This window comes from Carettochelys insculpta, chromosome 3 (assembly GCF_033958435.1).
Source record: "Carettochelys insculpta isolate YL-2023 chromosome 3, ASM3395843v1, whole genome shotgun sequence".
NCBI lineage: Eukaryota > Metazoa > Chordata > Testudines > Carettochelyidae > Carettochelys > Carettochelys insculpta.
In genome coordinates, this window is record NC_134139.1 from 2,313,818 (window position 1) to 2,341,406 (window position 27,589).

At 52.6% G+C, this 27,589-nt stretch overlaps 1 protein-coding gene and 1 long non-coding RNA gene across 3 annotated transcripts in view; both read right to left on the bottom strand.

The window, feature by feature from the left end:
• Window positions 1-278: 278 nt before the first annotated feature.
• LOC142010781 (uncharacterized) overlaps window positions 279-27,589 on the bottom strand; it is a 60,486-nt gene continuing 33,175 nt past the window's right edge. The window contains exons 3-5 of one of the 2 annotated variants that reach the window (XR_012644883.1): window positions 3,094-3,508; window positions 2,546-2,734; window positions 279-2,325 (exon numbers count right to left, since the gene is read on the bottom strand). This is a non-coding gene — a long non-coding RNA (uncharacterized LOC142010781). Of the gene's footprint in view, window positions 2,326-2,545; window positions 3,509-27,589 lie in introns of both variants that reach the window. The other variant, XR_012644882.1, reaches the window with a different exon arrangement.
• LOC142010763 (uncharacterized) lies at window positions 23,619-27,321 on the bottom strand. Its single transcript, XM_074989173.1, has 3 exons — window positions 27,298-27,321; window positions 24,728-24,869; window positions 23,619-24,360 (listed from the first exon to the last, which is right to left on the bottom strand). The coding sequence occupies exons 1-3, from the start codon at window positions 27,319-27,321 to the stop codon at window positions 23,819-23,821; spliced, it is 708 nt and encodes a 235-aa protein (XP_074845274.1). The 3' UTR covers window positions 23,619-23,818.

A 27,589-nucleotide genomic window follows, 5' to 3' on the forward strand; every position in this document is an offset into this window, starting at 1 on the left:
GAAAATCTGCCCCGTTAATCTGAGCCCTAAATCGGATCTCGGCTCTTTGGAAAGGTGGACCCATGAGGCGTGAGCCAAAGCGCACTGACATCAGTGGTGAGATTCGTGTTGACTTCAGTGAGCTCCAGTTCAGCCGCAGAGCGTCTCTTCCCATAGCGTGTCACCACTTTCCTACAGACAGCAATGAAAAATGCACACATACGTCTTTCCTGTTGAGGTGGAGATGAAACTTGCAGCCCAAGGGATAAGGAACGTCACATGCTCTCTTCTTAATTTACTTTAATTGGGGACTTTAAAGAGAAAACAATTTCATTAGCAGCCCCAGCATGAGAACCTGAGTCCTCGGATGGGCCGCACTCTATTCCTTCATCAGCTGTATGTCAAACAAAGCGGCTGTGGGGGAAATCAAGTGTATTACAGCGGTGGGAAAAGCCCCATAATGAGAATGGAATGGTATTGAATATGTTCAAGGCTGCTTCTCAGCCACATGGGTTAGAATCTGTAACTGAATCATTGATAATGAATGTAGGGGTGTAATAAGACAGTGTAGTTTAAGCGTAACATCCTTACATGCCTCGCAGGAAGCCAAGGTGCACGCTGCAGAAGCAAAAATCGACATCTGTGAATTGTCCAGGTCAGTTCTTCTGCTGCTTTCAATTGCCCTGTGCCAGCTGTGGAGCTGGGTTATAACATAACTGTCGTTGTACACTTAGGCCTAATCTACACTGCTGTGGGCCATCCAGCTAAGTTCCCCAGCTTCAGCTCCATGAGGAGCGGAGCTGACGCCAGCGTCCCGAGATGTACTTGCTATGGCACCTTCGCTGCACCGAGACAGTGGCTGATGTTCTCCCAGTGACTCCACCCAAGCTGCTCATTCCAGTGGCACACGGGACTCAAGAGAAGAGTGCTGGGTGGTCAATTTATTGTGTCTGTGCTAGACACAATAAATCAGCCCCCGCTGGATTGATCCCTACTTGTCAGGCAGGGTGGTCATGCCCTGATTCATCTGAACACCAGCTCTCCCGGATGTCCCTCCTGCTTTCTCCCGCACCAGCAGTGTAAAGCTTTGTCTAGACTAAGGGGTAAGGATGTCTTTTAGATCGTGCTAGTCAATGTAATGTAGCTTAGTGAAATGAACACCTTATAAAATTCCTGGAGACGAACAAACTGTACATTAGCACCTGCTAGTTAAGTTAAACCCTCGGCTCCCTGCCGGGCCCTGGGCAGAGGGAAATTGCTTGGTGGTACAAGGCCCACCCTAAGGCTGGGGAGGAAGCACAGCTGTGCTCTGGCTCATCTCAGATGTTAGCACAGCCGCTATGGGGTCACTGCAGTTGAGCGTAACTCGGGGCAGCCTTCTGGGCTGCTCAGGCTTATAACCCACACTAGAGCCGTCTGTGGCATCAAGTCTCCCCCCGTTACACCTGGAAGAAATGTGTTTTGATTGCTGGCACTTGTGAGGTGGAGCTGGAGCATCTCAGGCCTGAGATAGGCAGAGATTAACCTGCTTTGCAGGAGAGGGAACTGCTAATCAAAGCACTCCTTCCACTAACGCAAGCCACAAAATGCGTAATAACTCTGCTAAATGGAAATTAATTGGTGTTATATCGAGAGGTGCTGAACCGTACAGCATAATTCAAATGGTTTCCTTCTCAAACTCCGAGGACAAATGAAGGTTCATGTCATTATTATGCAGTGAGATACATTTGCTTCAGACAGGCCCTAGCTGACATGCCATTTGAATATTCATCCGCAGCATTCAAGGGGGTGTTTTATCACGTACTTCAATGTGAGCAGAACAGTTTCAGTCTCCATCACGTTACACAGCACCTCCTCACCACAGTGGTGAATGAAATCACCTCGGCAGAGCCCTCGCTGAGACCCTGGAGCCCCTTAACCCGTTTGTAACAGAAATGAACCTACCCCGACGTGCTGCAGAGCCCTGTAAAAGCACAGTACTGTAAGCCAGGGGCTCTTTGCAGCTGTCTTCCCTTGCAGAACACATCACGCCTCGTGCGAGACCGGAGGTATATTCCCTTGCTGGGGCAGAGGGTAGTCCTCGTGTCTGTGAAATCCTGAAGTCTTTAGGGTGGGATAGTCCTTGGCTGAATTCGGCTCCTGTGGAAATCAAAGGGAGTTTTACAGCTGATGTCAACCGGAGGAGTGTTAGGCCAATGAAAATCCCACCCTAGAGAATTTTGGAACGTTCTTTAGAAGTGCCAAGGCTCAGAGGAGGGGAATTCAAACCATTCTCCGACATTCCAGTCCAGGCTGCGTGGGGCTGACCATTCCAAGCAGGAGAACACTGTCCTGACTTCCGCTGCTCTGTGGGAAAAAGCAGCCATGTGAGCTTCAGAAGAGGTAACTGATTTTCCCCTTTAACTCCTAGGCTGGTGTAAACCGGCACACCTCACGATGTCAGACACCCACCGACACACGCCAGCTGAGCATCCGGCCTGTCTGTCGTCACTAGTGCCCAGTAGTAACTTCCCCGGCTACGGAGTGAAGGGTGGGGAAATAGCAATACGCTGATGCTTATACTCACTGGCTTTTTTAGGGCTTTCTTGAGATCATTCGCAGCGTATGGTGCAGCTAGAAATACCCCTTGAACCCAATGGTGAAAACGCTGCAAAGCACCTTGGTGAGTTAGGCTCCGGCTGGACAACAGACCTGACAGCAGCAGCACTGCCTGCTGGAAGGTCTCCCGTGTAGCTGCTCCAGGCTGGACAGAGAGCTGGCGGGAGAGAGAGAGACCTCTGCCAGCAGCATAATAAAGCCACCCCAAGGAGCAGTGTAGGGTGCAACATTCCTGCTGTCGCTGTGCTGTCACTGACGTTTACGTCAACCAGGTCAGTGCTTTTTCCCACCCTGACAGAAGCTCTACCAGCTAGAGTGCGAGTGTAGACGCCGCCTTCGGAGTAAACCTCCCCTTTACACCAGGGACTCAGGAACATACTAGGCTAAGAGCTGGGCTGAGCTGAAAACCTACATCGTCATAGCTACAGCTCTCTGGGTGTGACTGCCGCACCACAGGGACACTGAGGCTGATCTAAACCAGGTGGCATTTACAGCCCCAGGCTGAACTAGACCTACCTTTGTCGACTCTCGGGGAGCTGGATTCCAGTCAGCAACGGGAAAGTTCTCCCATTGCTGCAATGCATGTCTAGGCTGTGGTGATCTTCGTGTAGCAGAGCCGGTCTCCTCCTAAGCCAACGGAACTCAGAAGGCCAAATCAGGCCCGTTGAAAAGTTTCCACCAACACTGTTTTTTGGTGGAAAACCGGGGCTTTGACTGAATGCAGTTATTCACAAATGGCACCAGCTTTCCTGGGAAACCGGAGATTTTCTCTGTCAAGGAACTGAAGGAATTTGATTCTGATGTGTTGCAACGGTGTCCCATTGGAGTTGGAGCTCAAGTACCTTACGGTCTGCTTCTACCTCATGGGCCGAGCTCCCCGACTGGACTTCGTCTCCCATGATGCACTGAGCCACTGGACTGCCATCACTCTCTAAAGGAGGAGAGAACAGTGCATGGTGGGAGATGTGCGCTGACCAGGAGCTCTGGTTTATGGAGAAGAGCCACGTGTCACCCAAATTACAATTTGCACAAAGCCTTACAGTGGCAGTTCAGAATTAAACTAGCTCAATAATTTAGCAGACATATTTTGGATTTGGATTTTTAGACAAAATCTCAATTTTTTGACTGAAAAGTTTGGGGAGAAGAAACAAATTTCACTTCTAGGTCATTTAGGTGGTTTGGGACCTCCCCTACAGCCTTTAAGCAGGTCTCCACGAGCCAGGGAGCATCCGAAGGGAGCAGCAACCTCCGAGTGAGACAGCAGAGACAAAGTCTCCCAGAAATAATCAGTGGGGGAGCCTCGATGTTCACATATCCAACTGGCGTCCCCGTCCCCAGGGCAGCTCTCCAGGCAGGCCGAGCGCCTGCTCCCAGCACGTCAGGGAGGGTGGCAGAAAGGGCTGAGCGCAGAGGGCTGGGGCGTACGCCTGCGATGGAGAGTGAGCTCTGGACTGGAGGCCATGCTCACGCATTCACTAGTGCACTCACGTCCTGAGCTTGCGCCTTGTGTTAATCGCCTGGCCCGGCGACCCCCACGAGGCGCCTCGGTGGGTTTGCTGGACCAAGCGGGCAGCGCGTTTGGATTTGCTGTGACTACTTCATCGCTGGCGGGGCTGCTTTCAGCCGCGCAGAGGCCACCTTCAGCAGGCACACGCAGCGCTGCCAGGGCTTCCCATTCAGCGCCTTGGCAGCGCGGTGGGTAACGCGCGCCGTGGCAGTGCTGGCCAACCAAACGGAAGCACCACGGGCCAGGACTGGGGCCCGCTCCCGGCCCTTGGGGAGAAGTGGTTCCTCTAACACCCCGAGTTGAAAGGACACCTGTGCTTCGGAAGAACCCACTGCATTTCTCACCAGCCCTCCAAGACCAGTCAGACCTCTACGTCCTGCCGCCGACCTCGGCAGGAAGCACGTTTTCAGCTGGTTGGTTGGGCTTTGCCATAGACCATGGTGCAATCTGGTGCAGCTGGGGGCATGGGGATCTAACAGCTGTGCTCTTCCACCCACCCAGGGGCACTACAGAAGCCAGCAAGCCCCTCCACTGAGCTCTAGGAGGGGTCACTGTTTTATCCCAGGGCCCAGCCTTCTCGCCAGGTGCTCATTAAAGGGAGCAACCCCCTGTAGGCAGTGAATGGACCTGAGAAAAGCCCATCTGGGTTCAGATGCAAGGATTGTGTCCCAGGAAGACCACATGATAGCGACAATGACAGCAATGTGGGGGGCTAGGAGACCGGCTGCCCCTCACGGGGAGCGCTTCGATGGTAAGAGCAAGTATGTCAGGCCATAGGAAAGGGGGAACATTGTCTAAAGAGCCTGGCTGGCCAGGAGTTGTTTCTTTCTCAACCTGGAGATGGCCTCAGGGGCCCCAGGAAATGGCCCTCTCCACCCAGTGTCTGACCTTTCTCACTGACCAGCCAGCTTACAAGTGGGTAGGTCTAGCTCGCCCCATACACCCCCCTCCTCATGCACCCAGCCAGCCCCGACCCACTCTTCCCTCTGGCGTCTTACTTCGGTGCCCATCACCTGAGCCTCCAGCTGTGCTGGCACAAGGCTACCTCCGCCAGCTGTGCTGGCCAGCAGCGTCTTAGGGCATCTGGCACGCAGGGGAGACCCCATGAGTGTCGACTCTCCTCCTCCCTGTGACACCTCCCATGCCCCAGGGCCCACGATGAGAACACCGTAGGCACAGTGGGCCTGTCTGTGTTTGGGAGCAGGCCACAGGCAGGAGGGGAAGGACTGAAGGCTCAGCCAGAGCCAAGGACTCAGTTCCCTGCCCCAGGTTCTGAGGGGAACCTGGTGGGAAGCAAATGCTGGCTGAGAGAACCAGAACTTTTCCTTGGCCTCCAGGAGCCCCTCCTAGTCTGAGTGGCTGGGGGCTGCTCTCGGGCCAGGTCCTTCTCAAGGGGAAGGAGGGAGGGACAATTGGGCCAGATGGAATCACGATGAATGGGACTGGTTATAAGGAAGCGCTGCTTTAGTGAAAGCTCTCCAGCCTCTAGTGAGCTCCGCAGGGGACAGCCTGGGCAGTGACATTTGCTGGAGTCGTTCCCCTCCAAGCAAGCTAACCAGCCTAAGGGACAGCACGTGTTTCCCTCAGCACATCCCGTCAAACACACCTCCAGGAATCTACGTTCCCTACTGCCAGCCAGGCCCTGGAGCTCCTCTCAGAGCGGAGGGGCCATCTCAAGGCTGACTGCTTTCTGCAGCACCGTGCTTCTTTGCATCATCTGGCATTACGCTACCTACGTAACAAAAGAGCATTTCCCTCTGAGTAAAAGACCGTTTCCTGGCCCATCTCCTCGCAGGGGTGGGCTTTTTCATCTGCTGCTTCACCCAACTGCTAACTCTGACTCAGGTACAATTCACGAATCGGGTCAAACTCCTGATGGCGTTTCGTTTGCTGGTGACAGACTCAGCTCTTTCTGAGCAGAACGAGCGATGCGTTGCTTGTCGATCCCTTCTGGGTCCTTGGCGTGCTGAGCGGGGAGCTGGGTCACGTTAAGGGTTTCTGTGCTTTCCACTTACGTTGTTTCCTAAGGAGTGAAATTCCATTTTCTTTACTGGTTAGCAGTTGTAATAGCCGGGAACGTACATGAGTGCGGAGCCAAAGGGACAAGTCAGCCCTCAAACCGAAGCAGAAGTGGACTAGAGTAAAAGAAATGGTCACCTTCTCTCGGTGTGCTTAACCAGGGGAGGGGCTGGCCTCGCAGAGAAGGCCTTGACAGCAAGGGGCTATTCGACCACGGGGAGTTACTGACCAGCGGCGTGCCTGTGAGGGCTCTGTCACAGAACTGCTGGAGTTAGGAAGGGCCACGTCACCAGGGCCAATGCTGCTGCTGTTTCCTCTGTTTGCAAATGTATCCAGAGAGAGAATGTGCTCGTAGACGCCTCTGCCCAGATCGTGGTGTGGCTTTGCAGAGACTGGCTTGCACCTCCCAGTTACAGAAATCCAGGCTGAGCAAGGCGGCTGCTGGTGGATTCCCTCAGGACGCAGGTGGGAGAGCAACAGGAGGAGGTGGCGAGGCTGAGGAGCCTCTGTGCCCATCAGGCAGTCGTTGAGCACGCGCATGTAGAGACATAGGAGGCTGAGGTCTGGCCCAGGTACGGCGGGGCTGCTCGCAGACCACAGGTGGAGGAGGAGAGGGCTCTGCCACAGAGAGGACTTCTGGCAGCAGACCATGCTCCACCTCTGCTCCTAGGCCTCCCGCTGTGGTTCTGGAGAGCCATTATGCTGCCCTGGCAGCAAACCGATGCGCATCACCTGCTAAGGCAGCGGAGGAGAAGCCATGAACCCCAAGGCCGGGAGCTCTGCAGCTGCCACTCCCAGGAGGAAAAACAGGGTAGTGGTGGTAGCAGGCTCCTTTCTGAGGGGGATGGAGGCACCCATCCGTTGCCCGGACATGACGGCCCAGGAGGTGTGTTGCCTGCCAGAGGCTCCTAGCCAAGAGTGTTACAGAGAGACTGTCAAGGATCACCCGGCCGGCTGACAACTAACCCCTGCTGCCTAGGCACTTGGACTTGTGTGACCTGCGAGGTGTGACCCTGAGCCCGGCAGATGCACTGGCCACCTGAAGGTTTGGGTAAACAGCCCAGGAACCAGTTCTCAGCTGCTCCTTGCCTGGCTCACCACTAGGTCACAGGAGTGAGCACCCTGCTCGCTAGAGCAGCACGTGCCTTCCCTGGCCTGCCCTGTGTCCCAGGGCAGAAGGGAGCGAGAGGAAGCAGATGTGGGGAGGAACAAGAGGCGTAATACAAGAGTGGTCTGAGTCTGCAGCCCTGGGTCCCAATGCAGACAGTGAGGGAGGTTAGACTCCTCCAAGTGCCTGCCTCCTGGCTCTCCAACTCATTTCTGCAGCTCCCTTGACAGAGCCGTCGTGGGGTGGAAAGGTAGAAGCGGGCAGTGGTGCGCCTGGCGCTGCGGGGAAGGAAGGTGGTACTGCCTGCAGCTTGCTGGAGCTGTGGTGGGGCCAGTCGAGAGGCAAGGAGGCTAGTTTGCCAGCCCCTGGGGATAGCAGAGTGACTCCTGGAGGAGGCTGATGGGTGAAGACACCCAGCTTTGAAAACAAAAGCATCAACTTCATCTTGTCACCAACTTGGTTGCAAGAATCACAGAATCCCAAGGCTGGAAGGAACCTCAGGAGGTCATCGAGTCCAGCCCCCTGCCCAAAGCACAATCAACCCCCACTAAGTCATCCCAGCCAGGACCTTGTCCAGCCAAGACTTAACCTCTAGGGATGGAGAATCCACCACCTCGCTAGGCAACGCATCCCAGTGCTTCACCAGCCGCCTGGGGAAGTAGTGTTTCCTAATATCCAGCCTACACCTTCCCCTCTGTAACTTCAGACCATTGCTCCTTGTTCTGCCATCTGGCACCACTGACAACAGTCTCTCTCCATCTTCTTTAGAGCCTCCCTTCAGGAAGTTGAAGGCTGCTATCAAATTGCTCCTCAGTCTTCTCTTCTGCAAACTAAATAGGACTAAATCCCTCAGCCTCTTCTCATTGGTCACGTGCTCCAGCCTCTTGATCATTTTTGTTGCCCTCTGCTGAACCTGCTCCAGCACATCCACATCCTTTTCTGTACTGAGGGGCCCAGAACTGGACACGATATTCCAGATGTGGCCTCACCAGTGCCGAAGAGAGGGGAACAAGAAGCTGTTGGCTCCTGTGTCATTGACTGCAGCACATGATTAGCAAGAAGGGGCTAGAGGAAATCAGGGGCTGTCTGTGCACAGTGTAAGCCCAGGCGTGGCCGAGCTCCACTGAGCAGACTCTGGGTTCATTGATCACGGGCTGGAGCAGCTCCACCCACTTGTAACCCAGTGAGGGCGGGGCAGGACACAGAGCCGTGGTGGAGGAACACAGTCTCTGGGTGACAGCCTGAGTCCCGTGGGGAAACAACCCCCCCCCCGCAGCTCTTGGGTATCTCCAGCAGGCTTGGGCCTCGCTAGACCCACCGCTCTCTCCTTAGCCTGGGCCTAGGCTGCCCTGAGGGGAAGAGTTTCAGGGCCCCCAGTCAGGCATCCATCTCCTTCGCAGCTTTGCGAGCTTCCGCTTTAACTCCTTGTGCTCCAGGCACAGTGTCTCAGCAAGGAGCTGGGTTAAACTCTACCACCACCCCGGTGCCCAGAACAGCCAGCGGACGGCCTGTGCCTGCCCCCTCCCCAAGAAGCCTTGGGTTGGTAATGTGCTCGCGGCCAGAGATGGGGGGTGGGTTCTGGGCAGCAGCCATGTGGCCTGCGAGTGGTAAACGTCTCGGTGCCCTGGCCTGCAACAGCTGCTGCCAGCGACCTGAGCAGCATCAAACAGAGCACACAAAGCCCTGCAGCCTGGCACTAACCCTCAGCTCAAGGCCTGGGCCATTGTCCCACCGATCAGCACTGACGCCTGTGTGCTGGACCGGCTAATCGCATTACACTGGGCTGGACCACTGCCCAGCGCCGGGGCTGCGTAAACCAAACCAGGCTCAGCTCTGCCCAAGGGCTCCCTGCCGTGGCCAGCTCCCCTCCCAGGGGACCTGCTGCCAGTTCCCATCAGCAGCGTCCTTCACAGCTCGTTTGCAATTGCTCAGCACACGTGGCTCATTCGGCCAATTTTTCATGGCACTGTCTGCAGTCCCAGAGTACGGCGCCCATCCAGGGCATGGAGCTGGAGGCGGGGACCTCTCCTTTCAAACCTGGAGGCTGCTCGTGCAGATACTAGTGTCTCTCACCGTTTCCTTCTATATGCCCAGCGCCCTGGGTCCTCGCCTGCTGACCTGCCTTACACCTGGTTAATAACCACTTTGGGGCAGGACAATGTTCCCACTAATCTTTTCCATCCCTGTGTGGAGTTAGGTTTGTGTGTGTGTGTGTGTGGCAGTAGGTGGGAATGTGCAGCACCAATAGAAACAAAAAGCCGAGCTCTGGGCACGCTGCTAATCAGCTGGGCAGCATCTGAAACACAAAGAAACACTCCCTGTCCAGCCACGCTACACAGCTCCTCTGGGGGCGGTGGGGAGGGTTGAGCCAATGGATTTGCATAATTTGCAGGCCCACTGGCTTAATCCCCTGCCTTTCTACGCCCACACGGCCATGGAAGAAAGACACAGCCTATGATGCACAGGTAGCAGCTGGTTTGCACAGGCGCTCCATGAGCTGATCGAAGCACTGACTGTGACGGGACTGGCCAAGCAGTGGGCCGAGCTGTGTGAAAAGGCAATGTCTTTGTTTGGTTTAGTGGCTGAACCAACGAATAGTTTTGGGCTGAACAATAGTTTTGTTTCCTTTTGGTTTGCGTCTTTCCTCTTGCTTAGAAAATGCACAGAAAACACTCCAAACAGAAAGCCATGGAGGAGCGAACCTGGCACAGAAAGGCTCCGTGTCATCCAGGCTGGTCCAGCCAGCTGAAACAAGTGCCCTGGAGCACCCCGAGCCCCAGCCATCTGGATTTTGTTGCTAGCACGTGCAGAGGAATGGCTGGTCAGTGTGGGGCAGCAGTGTGTTCTCAGGGCACTGCCGGCCTCTGGCCAGGGGAAGTCTGTCAGTCAGGCTGTGCAGCTGAGGCAGGGCGGAGGGGGCGTGCACACCTCATTCCGTTCTATGGTTCGAGACCAGGATACATTGGCGTGTACATCCACACAGTGGCACAGTGCTCCTCCATTCACCTGTCATCAGCTCAGCCTCCCCGTGGCACCATCACCCTCTGCTGCACACTGAACAGGTGACTTAACGAAGGGAAGGAGTAACGAGTGCTCCTCCTAGGGCTCAAGCACCAGCTTTCTACAGAGGAGCACAAAAGCCCGAGTAGTATATGGCCAAGATCAAAAGCCTAACCCTAAATGCCACCCACAAAGTAGGCAGCACCAGCTAATCCCTGTGCGCTCAAAGGACCTTGCTCAGGGAAGTGGTAGAGGAGAAAACATCCTGTCGCTGGTGGGGGACACCCCTTTTACTGAGCAGTCGCCCTGGTGTGATCGCTCAGACCTTGTCCTCAAAGGGAACCTGCCCACCACCTGCCAGTGACCAGCCTGGGAGCTCACTTTCCTAGCTCCCCTCGACACTAAAAGCCAGGGGCTGGACAGGAATGCTACAGTTAGGGCTAACTGCAACCGTCTGTAACCCAGAAACCCCCTTTTGTCCTATGACTGCAGGGGTGTTAATGGGCCACACGACCCTGACTGGTCTCTTGGATCATGTGCTGGCTACTGATGCGTTATTACTTAAACAACTATGTACAGTTATGCCAGGGGTCAGCAACCGCCCCCAGCACAGGTGCCAAGAGCAGCACAAGTCGATTTTCATCAGCATATGAGGTGGGAGCCCAGCCCGCCTCTCCTCCCCCAGGCATCCCGGAGCTTGCTCAAAGCCAGGCTGCCTGCAGATTAACGAAAGACCAGCCAATGCTACCGACCAGCTAAACGGTAAAGATCTGCAGCTTAATTTGTTTATTAATGAAGCTGTTGCACTGGGACTGTCTATAGAGGTCAAAAGGTCAAATTTCGGCACTCTGCCTCACAAAGGTTGCCGACCTCCAGGTTAAAGCATCCTAGGTAGCAAAACGCTGCCTAAAATCTAACCTGAAGGCTCTGTTTAGTTGTAAATGACCATGTCTGTAATTATGTCAACCAGTGAAAATGCACCTTTCTATGGAAAGCTGAAGTGCAAATGGAAATGATTAAAATTGATTATGTAAGGTGAAGAAAAACCTACTGACGCTGAAGAATCTGTCCCAGCTGGTATTTAGCTGCGAGGCTTCACCACACAGCTTTCAGCAGCGCAGCCATGTCCACACAGCCGGTCACTGGTGTAAGTGCTCTTTGTTAGCACTTTTGCCAACATATAACTTCCAACCCTGTGAGGGGTGGGTGAAGCTGCTGCTCAGGGAGGCAGGCTCCCCTGCCTGGCGCCCTGCACGTGCCCCCCACTGCTTTGCCCAGGTCCTGCCATCACTCTGCCCAGGCTGCCTTCCCTCCCCACTCTTTCCCTCTTCTCTTCCCTCCAGCCCCTGAATCCAAATGTAGCAAGTATTTGACAAGAACGCTCTCCTACCACCCGTTTCTGAGGAACACAGAGCATGTTTCCTGCGGCAGGCCAGACTGCGAGGAGCAGGCCTGCAGAGGGTACCTCATGAAAAGCACTAAACTCGGGAATACAAAAGGTCAGGCACAGGTTTTTTGTACAGCTTGAAGTTTGCCAGAGTTTTATTTGCAAAAACTTTGTAGTAAGGGCAAGTCAGTTGTCTGCTGAACACAAGAAATATTACAGCACACAAGGTACAGCCCTTCTCTATTTTACACTGTACATGGGGTGGAGGGTGGGACCACTCAGTGGTTAGAGCTCTGACCTTGAGGGTTGTGAGCTCAGTCCCTGAGGGGGCCTTCCCAGTGTCTGGGGCAGGTCAGGTTTTTTTGTTTTTTTGTTTTTTTTTAAAACCTGTCAGGACTGGTGATAGGCCCTGCTGTGAAAGCAGGGGACTAGACTCTGACCTCCAAAGGTCTCTTCCAGTTCTATGACATATGTTTTCTTAATCACTATTTCTAAGATGATTTTATGTGTTAAATGTACTCTTAAGCCTTCATAAACTAATCGTTTCAGATTACTACATCCTTAGCACACTGAAACAAAGATTATTTTAAATTAATCAGAGCAGTTTAGTGTGTTCCTAACAAAGTTCATTGCTTGAGCAAATGGGAACGCTAATTTCCTCTGTATGATCTCTGCAGCAAAAGACATGTTTATGAAATTCACCATGTGTTTATGTTAAAAATACATTTCCAAAGACTGTATCTCTTAGGAAGGTACTGACTTTGTGGAAGAGTCCCTTAAAACTAGTTTACCAAACAGAAGTAAAGAAAGGGAAACTCACGGCCCCAGCTTTCTGAAAGAAAAGCAATGTGGTCCCCTTAGGGCTCTCATCAGCAGAGACTGGGTGAAAGGAGAGGAGGCTGGATAGAAAAGACGGGAAGATTTTGAGACCAAGTTTTTCTCCTATAGTAACTAGAAGGCTTATTTTAGATCCAGGTGGTCTTTTGAAGAGTTTATTTGAAAGCTAGTGGAAGATCCAAACATGGAAGGCTAAAGCTGAATACCGAGCTCATCCAGCAAAAAAATCTCTGCAAGGTTTTTTTTTTTTTTTAAGAGCTGTGATTTTATAAACTGCAGCAACAAACTAATGAAATATTTAAAGCAAATGTTACGCGAAAGGCCTGTCTGCATAGTAATGCGGAGCAGTTTTGTCAGTAAATTCAGGGTTGACACATGACTGTTAAATGACTTCATTACCGCTTGGCGGTTCTTCCACAGCTTCTGTGCTGTACCAGTAGGCCTGGTATGCTGGACAGCTTTTTACTTTACAGATCCACTTCTGGGGAAGAGTCACCAGTCTCCAAGCTGCACCCACCTGCTGTGGGAGCCTTCAGAGATGGTCAGAACAGGGACAGAAAGGGGTGGGGGAGGTTGGGTGAGCACTAAGACCCTGGGGAGGCATTGCCCCCTCTTGCCCATGGCTGCAGAGGAGTTCTGCTCTGGCAGAAAGCGAAGACTGGAGGAGAGGAGGCTCTGGGGACTGCCTGCTGTGAGATTTGCAGGGAAACCAATGCACTGTAAAATACAAACTCTCATTGCTTAGAACCACAATGGCATTACCCCAGCTCCAGCTGGCCCATCAAGACACAGTCTAAGAGGTGTCTACGCTGCACTCAGAGGTGGGATTGACGCATACGCAGATATATTCTATCAGTGAGCATCAATCTTGCTAGCCCAAGTACAGCTAGCTGTGAGGCTCTGGCAGCACAGGCTTGCTGAGGACCCTGGGAAATGGCTCGGGCAGCTTGGCCACCCTGAAGCACAAGCTGCCAGTGTCATGTCAAGAGCAAAACTAGCTTGGGTACGTCTGCAGGAGCCGCCATCCCATCCAGAGACTGCAACGCACGTGATGTCCTGACTCTCCGATTCTGTTGTCGGTCTGAGAGAGAAAGGAGGTGCTCACTTTTAACAACACTCTCTCCCAAATGTTTTAATGCAGGGTTCCCCAAACTTTATGTAGTTGGGACTCAGGCTTTTTTTTTCCTGCACCTTTTTTCATGGCCCAAAAATATAAACACACAAAAAAAATGAAAAACGAATACATTTTTACTGCTTATTATTTATTCACAATAATAATAGTACATAAAATATAAATCTGGATATAAAATACTTAAGTGCCTAACTTACTGTTATTGCCTTAATTAGAGTCTGACCAATAGAATTTTAACAGTAGTAAAGTTTAGTTATAATTTAAGGAGTTGAATGTAAGTGATTTATTACGTGTACTTTATAGTTTTTAAATAACTAAAAAGAGAACTAATGGGAAAGGAGATGTAGTTTTGCATCACATCGCAACTTTACGTCAGGAGCAAAAGCAGAAAGCTTTCCCCTCAAATCTGGTTCGACGTTCAATCTATTTCTACATTTATTTTTGAAGAAAACCAAAGATGAGAAACTAGTTTCGCACTTACATGTGGTGACGAAAGGCATTAAGAAGTTGCTTTCTCAGATAAATATGAATATTCATTTCTACAACTCAACCAAAAATCAATCAAGAGAGAGAGTTTCCGAGTCTGTCACACGGAGGGAACCCTGGCCTGCAGTTGCCTCTTCTGAGTGCTAAGAATAAGCTCCAGGCTGCAGAGGAGCTGGTGAATGGGCGCCTTTGAAATCCTGTAATTTCTTCTCAGCTCCGTGGGAGGCCTCTCCTCAAATGATTGGCCAAGGCCCTCAAGGGGAAAGCAGCAACTAACCCTTCCAGTCCTGGGGAAGAATATGAAAGGGGATGGAGAGATTTCAGCTTCCTTTCACTGGCGCCGGCACGGATCTCTCCCCCGCTTCGCTAGAGCTGTCTGATGAAAACAAACTCATGACTCCCCCCAGCCACAGCTTTAAAACTAGACATCAATGAGAATTTGAAATGCTTTGGACCCAGCGAGAGAGTCACATCATTTCTGCAGCAGCAGGGGTCTGCCTGGTTACATTTCACTTCAACACGCTTCCAAGAATTGGATTTCACTTCTCTCTGCTGGAAGTGCCTGTCCCTGACCCTGCAGGTACTGGCTTGAGAGCCCTGAGGTGGCACTCAGCTCTGATATCACTCAGAAAACCGCCACACAGCCTGAGCCAGAGCCGCAGGTGGTGCAAAGCACGACAGGCTTTGCACCAGCGGAGCAGCTGGCACTAGAAATGTAACTGAAGGTTCGTATTAGGATCTCCCCAAATGTACCTATGAGTGACTAGATCCCGACTTCTCTAGGGCATGCAGTAGCACACAGGGCTACTCAGCGCCTTGGGACATCTCGCTTAAAGTTATGGCTCAGCCACAAGACGGGGGCACCAGAGATCAGAGCTCATTCCCCAGCTCTGCCCCAGGCCTGGTGCAGCCCCCTTGGGCCCGCTGCTGCTCCTAATGACATCGGCCAATGCTGCCATTGGCCTCAGGCTGCAAGGCTGAGCTCTTCCTTTCCCCGAGCCTTTGCTCCTCATTCGCTGCCCCATGGAGATGCAAATCAGCCCTCTCCTGCCCTGTGTCTGGCTCAGCTGTGTAGTTTGTCAGGGACTGTGGAGACAGACCCTCTTATGCACATGAGCTGCACTTAGCGCGATGGGGCCCTGAGCACAGCTGGACTCTTTCGGTACCACCATAGAACCACTATGCTAATGTCAGTGGCTGCTGTGCAGTCAGGGGAGAGCAGTGCCCGTGTCCAGATGTTACTGACAAATTGCAGATTCAAAACAGCAACAGCTTATGGAGAACTCAGAGTCACAGCTTTTGCCTTAGCCTTGCAGCTGTCAGATTTATGGCTGAACACAGGAACGAACGCAGAGCAGTCTAGTCAAGGAGGGCTGGTAGCCCTCTTATTAATGATCTAGGAGAGGGGATGGATTACACCCTCCTCCAGTTCGTCTTCTCGAATTCAGACTGGTTCTCCAATTGGTCAAGGCTATTTTGAATTCTAATCCCATGCTTCAAGTATCGGAGGGGTGGCCGTGTTAGTCTGGATCTGTAACAGCAACGAAGGGGCCTGTGGCACCTTATAGACTAACAGAAAAGTTTTGAGCATGAGCTTTTGTGAGCACAGACTCACTCATCACAGTGCATCTGATGAAGTGAGTCTGTGCTCACGAAAGCTCATGCTCAAAACTTTTGTTAGTCTACAAGGTGCCACAGGACCCTTCGTTGCTGTTACAAATCCCGTGCTTGTGAATGCTTGAAACCTCTACCACCTTGTTTTCCTCTGTAAGTATTATACTTGTACTCGCCGCTCCATTATCCAAGTCATTAATAAAAGTAGTGACTAGCGCCAGACCCTGGAGTGACCCCCACAGGATCCCACTGGATGTGCCCTCTCAGTTTGACAGTGAGCCACTGATAACTACCCTTCGAGTAAAGTCTTTCAGCCAGTTGTTCACATACCTTATAGTAATTTCATCTGACCCCATTTCCTTGTTTAATTATGAGCATGTCATACAACACTGTTGCAAAAGTCTTACTAAAATCAAGATATATCATATCTACAGCTTCCCCCACACCCACTAAGCCAATTAACCTGGTCAAAAAGGACATCAGGTTGGTTTAGCATGAGTGGTTCATGATAAATCCACATTGGCTATTCCTTCCAGCTGTATCTGACTAGGTACTTACAAATTGCTTCATAGCTTGTTCCAGTATCTTTCCAGGTATCAAAGCTAGGCTGGCTGGTCTATAAGTCTAGTGTTCTTATAAAAAGAAAATATCAGACTTACTTTACTTATGAATAATGAAAATAAACATACTCTCAGGAGTCTAGTTGAAAAAATTCTGTCTACCCTGTTTGTCAATGTAGTTTTTGTCAACAAAAAAAACAAAAAAACACATCCCCCAAAGTTTCAAGTCAGAAATGCAGCTGTGGTGTCTCATGGAAGTTGTAGTTCAGGTGTGGCATGCTGCTGTTTTCCTTTATGGGACAGAGGCCTGAGCCAAACTACATTTCCCATGATGCGTCACAATCAGGGACTCCCATAATACACCTGTTAGAGCATCTGACCCATAGGTAAAATTAAGAATATGTAACAGGTGTGACTCACCACTGTGGCAACTCCTTCTGGGCACAAGGGGATTAGCTGTTCAAGCCTCCAGCATGCCCTCTTCTGGACAATGTCTCACCCCACTGTCGCACATGAGGTTGTTCTCCACCTTATTTCAGGAGCTGCACCCCTTCCTGACCATGGAGCCCTTCTCCCAGAATACTGCCCTGCCGTTGTGCCCCACAGTCTGGGATTCTCCTCTCCTAGGGAACTCCAGGCCCCAATACCCACCTTGCCTTAGTGACCCACTGCCAGCCTTCATCTAGCCCCTTACTTCAGGGGCAAACTGCAGTCTGAGATGGCCACTCATCACTGGCCAGGGGATGGACCTGCTGCCTTCTGCTGCCCTGGCTGCCTCTCTGCCACCGTAGCACCCTAAGGCCTTGTCTCAGGCCCTGCAGTCTTGTTCTTGCCTGGCCAGAGCTCCCCAGTTCACCTTGCCTTTCCCCAGCACTGCTCTGTCTGTGGTACCCAACCCTAGCAAACAGCTAGGTTCCTCTCTCTCCAGGGCTGAAGCAAGAGTGTGCTCACCCTGGCCAGCCATTTCATTTATACAGCCCTCCTGGCTCTGATTGGCTGCCACCATCTTTCGTCCTGATTGGCTCTGAGGAGAGCCCTCTCTCAGGGCTGTTTTTAACCTTTTCTGTACCAGGACACGTCAACAACTGCCCTCTCACAGGGCATCTGAGCAATAAGATGCATGAGGAAATTTAGGCAGTAGTATTTAACCAAAATGTTGGAGGTGAAGAGTATTTTTTTGAAAAGGTGATTTATCTTTCCACAGAAAAACAAAACAAAACAACAGCAGCAAAACATTATTAGATGCTCACCGGTTCTCCGGCATGGAATGTAGACGTACTTTTCTTAAACTGAAATATGCTCCTGCATAAATATATCAACTCAGAAGGAATTGATGGGTGTGTCTATTTCCTCAGGCGTAAGAGGCTGCCAACGAAGGGGAGGGGTTCGCCAGCAGAACCAGGTTCACACAGCTTTTTTTGTGCTGGAGGCAGCATCTGCCAGTGAGCAAATATGCAAACGAGTGGCCATTTGCATTTTCAAGGCCATCCATTTGCATACTGCTGCCAGTGGTTTGGATCAGTGTAACCGTAGCCTATATTACTCTACAGCTGCGCCACAGTAAGGTCTACGGTGTAGTCACTGAACAACAGCGCTGGTGTGGGTTACGCAATGTCTGTGGAAGATACTCTGCCATCAACACAGCTATCATGGCGCCATTCACGGGGGGTGTTTCATTATGCTGGTGGGAGAGCTTTCATAATCAGCATCATGAAAACACCCGCCACAAGTGGCGCCTCAGTAGCGATGTTGATGGCAGCGTATCTCCCACCGACAACGTGCTACCACCCCAGTGCTACGCTCGGTGAAAGCTGTCTGTCAGGGAGCATTTTTCCACACCCCTGGCAGACAGAAGTCCTTCTGCAGACAGCCTGGGAATTGTACAGGCCGTCTGAACTGCCCGTCCGGGTGAGCGCCGCTGACAGGCACGAGGGTTTGCTGGAGCGCTGTGATCCTGTCCTCATGGACATGGAATGAGATGAAAGGGCATTAATGGACAGCTGCTGCACAGGATCCATGTGCTTACCCTACACAGGCTGTCTGACACCCAGCTTCCAGCAAACCAGACACTTGCACAGGCAAACCTAAAGCAACTGTGCAAAGTACATGCGCGAAGGTGACTGTAGAGCAAAGAATTGAACTCAGACCTCCTGCAACCCAACCCAGTACCGTAACCATGAGGTCAGCTCTGCTTTTGGTCATCCTAACCTGTATTATACAGCATGATGTCTGTGCAACTGCCGGCTCAAAGACGACTTCTTCAAATTCTGCATGCGCATAAAATTGCAAGAAAACTAACATACGCAAAACGACCCCCTGGGAAAATGCCTCCTAGGTTTTTACAGGGGTGGGGACACACTGTTGTTTGGAAAAGGTAAGAGACGCTGACCCCTTCCCTTCTTCGTCCGCCTGGCACAGGAAGGAACGGCGATGTGAGAAGCAGCAGAAGGGCAAGCAGAGAAGCATCTTGAGGAAGAGGAGCACACAGAACACCTGGATGCCCAGCAGCAGGTCATAGGAGGCTGTCAATCTTCCAATCTCGCAGCAAGCCAAGTGCAGCTATGTATGATGAGCAATGAAGCTGGTTGCCAGCAGACAGATCAATCTATTCTAAGGCTACAAGAGACCTCTGCGGTCATGTAGTCTGACTTGTGGAACACAGGCCAGAGCACATCCCTGAATTACCAGCCCCAGACAGTTGTCTCCATCCACCAAACAAACAAATATCCTTCCCCACACACAGCATCCTGATCAGGCCCTATCCAAAGGGAGTCCAGGAGGGCCGTTTGGCCCAGGCCTCAGGAGACAAAGGGACTTCACATTTTGACATTTTCTACCATGTCGTTTCCTTTTACGAGACACCTCACAGTTATAACAGAGACAACAAAACAAGCTACACATACCTGCAGAAACAGATTTAAATCATTGTGGGACCACGGGCCTTTGCCAATTTTTTGGTCACATACATATTTTCATCGGTGTGACTGGAGACCGGAATAGCTTCTGTGATTAGTGATTCTATGTTATGAAACTCCATTTACAGGCTTAACATTAACAGTGACATTTCACGTAAATTAAGATTTTTTCTCCAATTATAAACAAGATTGCACACAACAAAGCCAGGAAAGCATTCCTCAAATGAAGAGTTTTGCCAGCAGTAGAAATTAACACTCAAAGCATGCATTTTTAATATACATGCTATTGGTATAATGACTTAAATGTTTGTAAAGAAATGTCTCAAGTGTTCATTTTCATACGTTCTCTTGGTTTTAGTATGACCATGTGGATGAATCACGGGCACATTCTCATGTGTCTCAACTAATATCATATATGCCATCATGTGCCAACAATGCCCACATGCTTTGTATATTGGACAGACTTCAAACTCTCTCAGACAATTAATGGGCATAAAACAGACATAAAAACACTTCTGATTCACAAACCTGTCAGCCAGTGCTTTAATGGAGTGGGCCATTCTGTTAATGACCTGAAAGTCTGCATGTTACTGAAGAGGAATTTTCACAGCCATTTCGAAAGAGAGGCTGCTGAATACTCTTTTATATTCAAATTTGACACATTAACATGTGGTTTGAACCAGGATGACAATTTTCTAGGTCATTACAAGGGCTCTTTTACATACTTTGCTTTAGCTAATTCTTGACTCGCTGCTCCTCCCCTTCTGCCCCTCTGCTCTCTGATTTGCTCACCTCGATGATAATTTTTCTGATTGGTCTACCTTGATTACTATGTTTGATTCTCTGTGCCTTAAATATTGAGTCTGTTCTGGTATGGCTATGGTCAGAAGAAGTGGGTCTGTCCCACAAAAGCTCATCACCTAATAAATTATTTTGTTAGTCTTTAAACTGCTACTGGACTGGTTTTTCATGTGGATGAGAAGTTAGATACATCAGGGGCTTGGGGCTTCTAAACTCAAAATGGCCTGGCCTCCCCCATTCTCTGAGAAGGCCTGACTCCACTGCTGCTGCACTCAACGAGGCTCCTGGGACTTTTTGTAGGGCTCCCAGTGCAACAAATGCAGAACTCCCATTCTCTTCCTTCCCAGAATGGACTGGTTAGCTGCTGAACAGCCTTGCATCTTCATTCTGCTAAAGCAAGGGGCCTGTGCAAGGCCAGATAAGGTCAATGGGAGTCTTTTCATTGACTTCCTTGGCCACTGGTTAATGGCCAGGCTGTTTGGCATTCACACTGTGTACTTTATGACAATGACTTAATCCTTTTATGATTCCTGTATTTCAGTTGTTCATGCAGCCGTACTCACTCTGTTGCTTGGCAGACAAAAGGGGAGCTTTAAAATAAGAACATGATGAATTAATTAGCTAACGTCAAGTACCCTGAAGATGAAAAAGGCCATAAAATACTAAATATGATTCTTATCACAGTAAAGATTAAAACAGTGAAGAAATTCTGTGAGCCTTTCAAGATCTTTCTTGTTTGTTCCACATGCAGAAGATTTTGCTGATATTGAAGAAACCTTTCACCTCACAAACTATTATGTATTTGACACAAATTTGAACCTGATTCCTATGTGGGTGCCAAATTAATCTCAGAAACAATCCTGAGATTAATTTCCACAAATATTTTTAAAAAAGCAAGCAAAACGTGTGTCTACCAGATGCAAATATGATCGAGAGCTCTAATGCCCATTGTGCCTACTGTGCGTATTTTTCAAATCAGATTTTCAAATGTCCTTGAATCACTTTATTCTTTGCCCTTTGTGCAAAATATTGCTTATGATGACAACTTCATTGTTGCTCAAGTGGTTACTGATTTTCAGATCATAATAACCTCGTTGTCCTCTTGAGTTTTACTTACTATGTTTTTCTCCCTATGATAATCATATTCATTATTTCTCTCTTTTGAAAAAATTTCTGTAATGATGTCTTCTTGACTGCAAGAGGCAAATTAATTAAAGGTATGGATTGCCTCTTGATGTGTGAAATACTGAGAATTATTAAAGAACAAGTTTGGCTGGTTTAATATGTCTTTGAAAACGTAGACAGAAATTAAGTCCTGGATGCTTTTCTTTCACTCATTATTTATACAGCCTCTCTCAACATTGCCGCCTTTTCCAATATATTCCCACACTAGTCCCGTTCTGATTGTTAGAATAGTGCTGTAGATGGCAACTTGCTGGAGTCATACTGGCCTTGCAGCCAGCAGGATTATATTCACTATGTAAATATTTTGGAAGCACCATAAGAAAGTCAGCTGTGTCAGCCATATCCTCAGATGGTGTAAATCAGCAATGTTTCATACAGCATTTCATCTTAGAGAAGCTGACAATCTGGCTCTGAGTCATTAAATTATTAAGCTGTTTTGTCTCTTTGTTCCAAGCTGTTTCCTTTGAGTTTTGTTGTGGATTTCATTAATAAAATGAGCTTGCTTCCCTTGTCCTTCTAGTGAGAGGTTTTGATTGGTTTACACTCCTACAAACAAATACGAGCTGTATTTGTATTTCCAGGAAGAAATTACCTGCAGAGGTGACATTGCTTCACACAAGGTACGTCTACACGTGTATGCGACATAGAAATAGTTTATTTCGATGTAGCGACATCGAAATATGCTATTTCGATGAATAGCGTTTACACGTCCCCCAGGGCTGGTGCCGTCGACATTCAACGTCGACGTTGGGCAGCACCACATCGAAATAGGCGCTGCGAGGGAACGTCTACGCGCCAAAGTAGCACACATCGAAATAAGGGTGCCAGGAACAGCTGCAGACAGGGTCACAGGGCGGACTAGCACTTCCGGGGCAACAGCTAGCCGCTCCCTTAAAGGGCCCCTCCCAGACGCACTCAGCCTCCACAGCACGCGGTCTGCAGAGCCATAGGCACGCACACCTTGGGCGACACAGTCATGGACCCCCAGCAGCAGCACCCGCCAGAGGTCCAAACAGCCGCCCCTGCAGGAGCAGTGCTCGCCCTGCTCGATGCCATGCAGGAGGCAGCTGACCACCTTTTATTCACAGAAGAGGAACTGCCCCCAGGGGAGGAGGAAGCAACCCCAGACCTTGCTGCCCTCCAACACCGCCCCCCCCCCCCCCCGCCGCACACGCCGCCAGCTGTGGAGCTACCCTACAAGCACCGACTGGTGGGAGCGGCTGGTGCTCGGCGAGTGGGACGACGACCACTGGCTCAGGAACTTTCGTATGAGCCGGCAGACATTTCTGGAGCTCTGCCAGTGGCTCACCCCCGCACTGAGGCACCAGGACACCGCCATGCGGCGTGCCCTCACGGTGGAGAAACGGGTCGGCATCGCTGTCTGGAAGCTGGCCACTCCAGACAGCTACCGATCCGTGGGGCAGCAGTTTGGCGTCGGCAAGGCCACCGTCGGGGCCATCCTCATGGAGGTAAGAGGACCCACGGGGGGGGAGCCCTGGGGGGATGGGCAGCCCTGGGGGGGAGGGAGCCCTGGGGGAGAGGGCCAGACACACCCTGCGCACCCCTCACTGGTGCTCTCCCATGTCCTTCCCCTGCAGGTCGTCCGCGCTATCAACGCCCTGCTCCTCCACAGGCTCATGCGGCCTGGGGACCCGGATGCCACCATCGCGGGGTTTGCCAGCCTGGGCTTCCCAAATTGCTCTGGGGCTCTGGATGGGACCCATATCCCCATCTGTGCTCTGGAGCACAGCGGAGGACACTTCCTCAACAGGAAGGGCTACCATTCGGTGGTCCTCCAGGCCTTGGTGGACAGCCGGGGCCGCTTCCTGGACATTTATGTTGGGTGGCCTGGCAGCACCCACGATGCCTGGGTATTCTGGAACTCGGGCCTGTGCCGCCGGCTGGAGGCAGGGACCTACATCCCCCAGCGGGAGATCCCTGTGGGGGACACCACCATGCCCCTCTGCGTTGTCGCAGATGCAGCGTACCCACTCCGGCCCTGGCTCATGGACCCTTACACGGGCCACCTGTCAGCCAGCCAGGAGCGCTTCAACCAGCGCCTGAACCACGCGCGCCAGGTGGTAGAGCGCACATTTGGCTGCCTCAAAAGGTGCTGGAGGTGTCTCCTCACCCGCCTTGATGCAGGCCCCACCAACATCCCCCAGATTGTGGGCGCGTGCAGCGCCCTCCACAACCTGGTCGAGAGCAAGGGGGAGGCCTTCTTTCAGGGCTGGGCTGTGGAGGCCGGCAGGGCCAACGTGCAGCCACCCGCTGCCCCCAGTCGCCAGGTGGACCCCGAGGGGATCTGAGTCCGGGAGGCACTGCGGGGCCATTTCGACCAGGCCGCGGGGTGAACACTGGCAGGCCCCCCACTGCACCCCCCCCATCCTCCACAACACTCCCTGCCCCCACGCCCACACCACAGAGCACCCAAGAGCACCCCCCACACACACTTTTCTTGCAAATAAAAATGGAGCTGTTGTTTTTGAAACAAAAAAAAAAACAGTGGATTCTCTTATATTAATACTAACAATATATATATATATAGTAAGAACAAAAGGGGGGAACTATTTACATGGGGGGCAGGTACCATAAAAGAACAGGGGTCTTTAACAAACTATATACACAAATATATGATGGGGAATATGTACAAAGGGAGAGGGGGGCCACGTCCTGGGCCCTGCACCCCTCTACTGTCTGGTGCCCGGGGTTGGTGGGCGTGACCCTCGCCTCGGCCTCAGCCCTGGCCGAGGCTGGCTGGGGGCCAGGCGAACCGGCAGGTATGGCCGGCGGGTGTCAGCAGGCCCCAGGCCCCCCTCGGCGGAAGGCCCCGGGGTGGCGGACGGCGGTGGGACGGCGGTCAGAGCAGCGGGTGGAGCAGCGGGCAGGGCGGCGGGCGGCACAGCATGGGGGGCCAGGTAGTCCGCTATGCACTCGAAAGTGCGCATAAAGGCCCCCCATGCCTCCTGGCGCCAGGCCAGCACCCGCTCTTGCAGTTCCAGCTGCCGCTCGTCCACCCGCAGGCGCTGCTCCGACACCTCCAGCTGACGCCGGAGGGTTGCGAGCAGCTGGGGGTCCGTCGCCGTCCGGTGGTGGTGCTGGGTCCGCTGTCGTCCCCGCCCTGGGGCTGGTCGGTGCTCCGCCGAGGGGCTGGCCTGGAGTGATGGCCCCAGTAGGCTCTCTGGGACTACTGACACCTCGCTGGCGCTCTCTGGGCCCTCCGATGGTGCAGCTGCGGAACACAGGGGGGGGAAGAAGAGTGGAGACAGCCGTGAGTGTGGGCCCCGAGCCGTGGTCCTTGTCCCCCCACCCCTCTGCTGCTGGTTCCCCATCCCCGTCCCCGGGAGATGCTGCTGTTGCTGCTGATGGGTGTCTCTCCCCCTCCCCCCGGGGGACCCTAGGTTCCTCTCCCCCCATCCCCAGGGATCGGCCATGGCGCTGTCCTGCTCGGGGGGGCAGGGGCTGATGCACTCTTCTGAGGGACATGCCACTGCTGTCCTTGGGGCCATGGTCATCTGGGCATGTGGAGGGCCCTGGTAATGTCTCTTGTCCCCGCCCCTGAACCCCGGGGGTGCGCACCGGGGGGGGTACATACATACCTGACTGTCCGCTCCCACGGTCGGGGGACACCCTCTGGGCGGACGCCCTGCTGGAGCTCCGGGACGGCAGGATGATGTGCAGCCCCCCGTCACTGGAGGAGGATTCCCCCTCCTCCTCCTCCGGCACCCCAGGGGTGGGATGCTAGGGGGGCCCTGGGGTGCAGGGCTTGCCTCCGGGGCGGACTCCGCCTCCGGGGCCTGCTGGGGCTCGTCGGCTGAGGTGTCAATAGTGGCCGGCGAGGAGGAGGTGTGCCGGGGGCCCAGGAGGGACCTGAGCTCCCTGTAAAAGGGGCAAGTGACGGGGGCGGCCCCAGATCGGCTGGCCGCATCCCGGGCCCGGGCGTAACCCTGCCACAGCTCCTTCACCTTACTGCTGACGTGGTCAGGAGTGCGGGCAGGGTGACCCCGGGTGGCCAGGCCCTTGGCCAGCTGAGCGAACGCATCTGCGTTCCTCCTCTTGCTCCCCATTACCTGGAGCACCTCGTCCTCGCTCCAGAGCCTCAGCAGGTCCCGGATCTCGGCCTCTATCCAGGAGGGGCCCCACTGCCTTTTCCCAGGCTGGCTGGATGCCTGGGAGCCCTGGTTCCCCTTGCGGGGGGGCCCTGGGGGCGCTTGGGGGGCTGGCAGGAGGCCATCGCAGCGGGGGAGTGTCTTGGGGCTGCAGGGAGGCATGCAGGCAGGCCACGTGTCAGTGCTGCCGCCAGCACGCACTCTCAGCTTCCTGCACAGGAAGGCAGGGGGCAGGGAGCTTTAAGGGGCTGCTGCACGCAGCAACCATAGAGCTCGGGCTGGAGAGAGAGCGTCTCTCAACCCCTCAGCTGATGGCCACCATGGCGGACCCCACTCTTTCAATGTTGCGGGACGCAGATCAGCTACACGTGCCCTACTTCGACGATCAACGTCGAAGTAAGGCGCTATTCCCATCCCCTGATGGGGATAGCGACTTCGACGTCTCGCCGCCTTATGTCAATGTCAACTTCGAAATAGCGCTCGCCCCGTGTAGATGTGGAGGGCGCTATTTCGAAGTTGGCGCGGCTACTTCGAAATAGCCGGCACGTGTAGATGCGGCTATGGACTGGGAACTGCACACTGAAGCATGTACAAGAGCTTTGGGGAGCAACCTCAGTCTAGCCTAGGCTGACTGGAAAAGAGACGCTGGCTTTATGCAAAAACATCCAAGAGGGAACATAGAATCATAGACTTCTAGGGCGGAAAGATATCTTGGGAGGTCATCCAGTCCAGCCCCCTGCCCAAAGCTGGATCAACCTCAACTAAATCATCCCAGTCAGGATTTTGTCAAGCCAGGACTCAAACACCTCTAGGGATGGAGATTCCACCACCATTCTTGGTAACACATTCCAGTGCTTCACCACCCTCCTGGTGAAATAGTTTTCCCTAATATCCAACCTACAACCCCCAACCCCCCTGCAACTTGTCCTGCTCTCAGTCACTACTGAGAACAACCTCTCTCCATCCTCTTTAGAAACCCCTCTTCAGGACGTTGAAGGCTGCTATCAAATTGCCCCTCAGTCTTCTCTTCTGCAAACTAAATCAGCCCAGATCCCTCAGCCTCTCCTCGTAGGTCATGTGCTCCAGCCCCTTAATCGATTTTGTTGCCCTCCACTGAACCCCCTCCAGTGCATCCACATTGTTTTTTTACTGGGGGGAGTAGGGCCAGAACTGGATGCAATACTCCAGATGTGGCCTCACCAGTGCTGAATAGAGCAGAACAGCAACTTCTCTAGATCTGCTGGAAATGCTCCTCCTAATGCACCCCAATATGCCATTAGCCCGCTTGGCTACAAGGGCGCCCATTATGTGCAGCTAGTTGTGGGGCTCTGATGTGACACATCAGGGTATGAAAGACCCTCTCTAGAGCCGTGTAGTGTCTGGAGATGTCTGGAAATGAGGCATAATTTTTTGACGGCGAGAGCAATTATCTGCTGAAACAATTTATCATTCACCAAGGTGGGTTCTCCATCCCTGAGCGTTTGAAACCAAGGCAGAGTTGTGCTCTCAAAGCGCTGCTCTAGGACTTGCTCTGAAGCAGGTCTCTGTCCTGTGCTGGGCAGGTCAGACTAGACGGTCACAACGGTGCCTTCTGGCCATGGGATCTCGGAAGGAAGTTAAATCAAAGGGAGGCGAAGTGACAGTAGTGGAGGTCGCAAGGGACGTGACTTGGGGCCCTCTGCTGCCACCCTGCGACCACAGCATCACTGCCAATCCAGGCTGTGATTTCGGGAGGGCAGACGGCAGCAGCTTCCCGACTTACTACTCCTCTGCCCTCCCCAGCCAGGAGCGAGGCCGCACACACGCCATGCACGTGCCCCTGTCTCCCGGATAGCTGGGAATGGGAAGAAGAGCGAGTGGTGTCCTGGGACACACACCTGCTGCCCCCCCTTCCCCCCAGTAGCGCTCACGCCGCTCTCATTACTGGAGCAAGTGCTGATTGAGCCAGACTGGCGTTAGCTCAGCTTCACCTGCACACGCTGCAGCCTCCCTCCAGTTCACAGCCTAGACCTACCTACCCTGTGCGCCTCACACCCCGCACAATGGGGCCCTGGTCTCACCTGGGGCACCTCCTCATGACTCATCTGGGGATTAGCCCTGGACCAGCCTGTAACTCCCTCCTTGGGCTGCTACCCTGGGGCCTCCCAGTCTCTGAACCTTGGTCACTTCTTTGTGACTCAGCCTTCCCTCATGGTCACCGCAGGCCTCCCCCGTCAGGGTGTCAAAGCCAAACTCTGGGTCTCCCTTCCCAGCAGCCACAGTCTGCGCTAGCTCTGAGCTTGGGGCTGTTTCCTTGGATTCTTCTTCTCTGGCCCCACTTCAGCTTACTGCTGCAGCTGCATCCGCTTCCTG

Bases quoted from the DNA above. Each gene is read 5' to 3' on its own strand.
- LOC142010763 (XM_074989173.1), bottom strand. From the start codon at position 27,321: ATGAGTCATGAGGAGGTGCCCCAG. The intron at 24,870-27,297 runs GTGAGACCAGGG...GGGCCCCCCTAG, and splicing joins GTCATGAGGAGGTGCCCCAG to CATCCCACCCCTGGGGTGCC. The intron at 24,361-24,727 runs GTATGTATGTAC...TGTGTTCCGCAG, and splicing joins CCGTGGGAGCGGACAGTCAG to CTGCACCATCGGAGGGCCCA.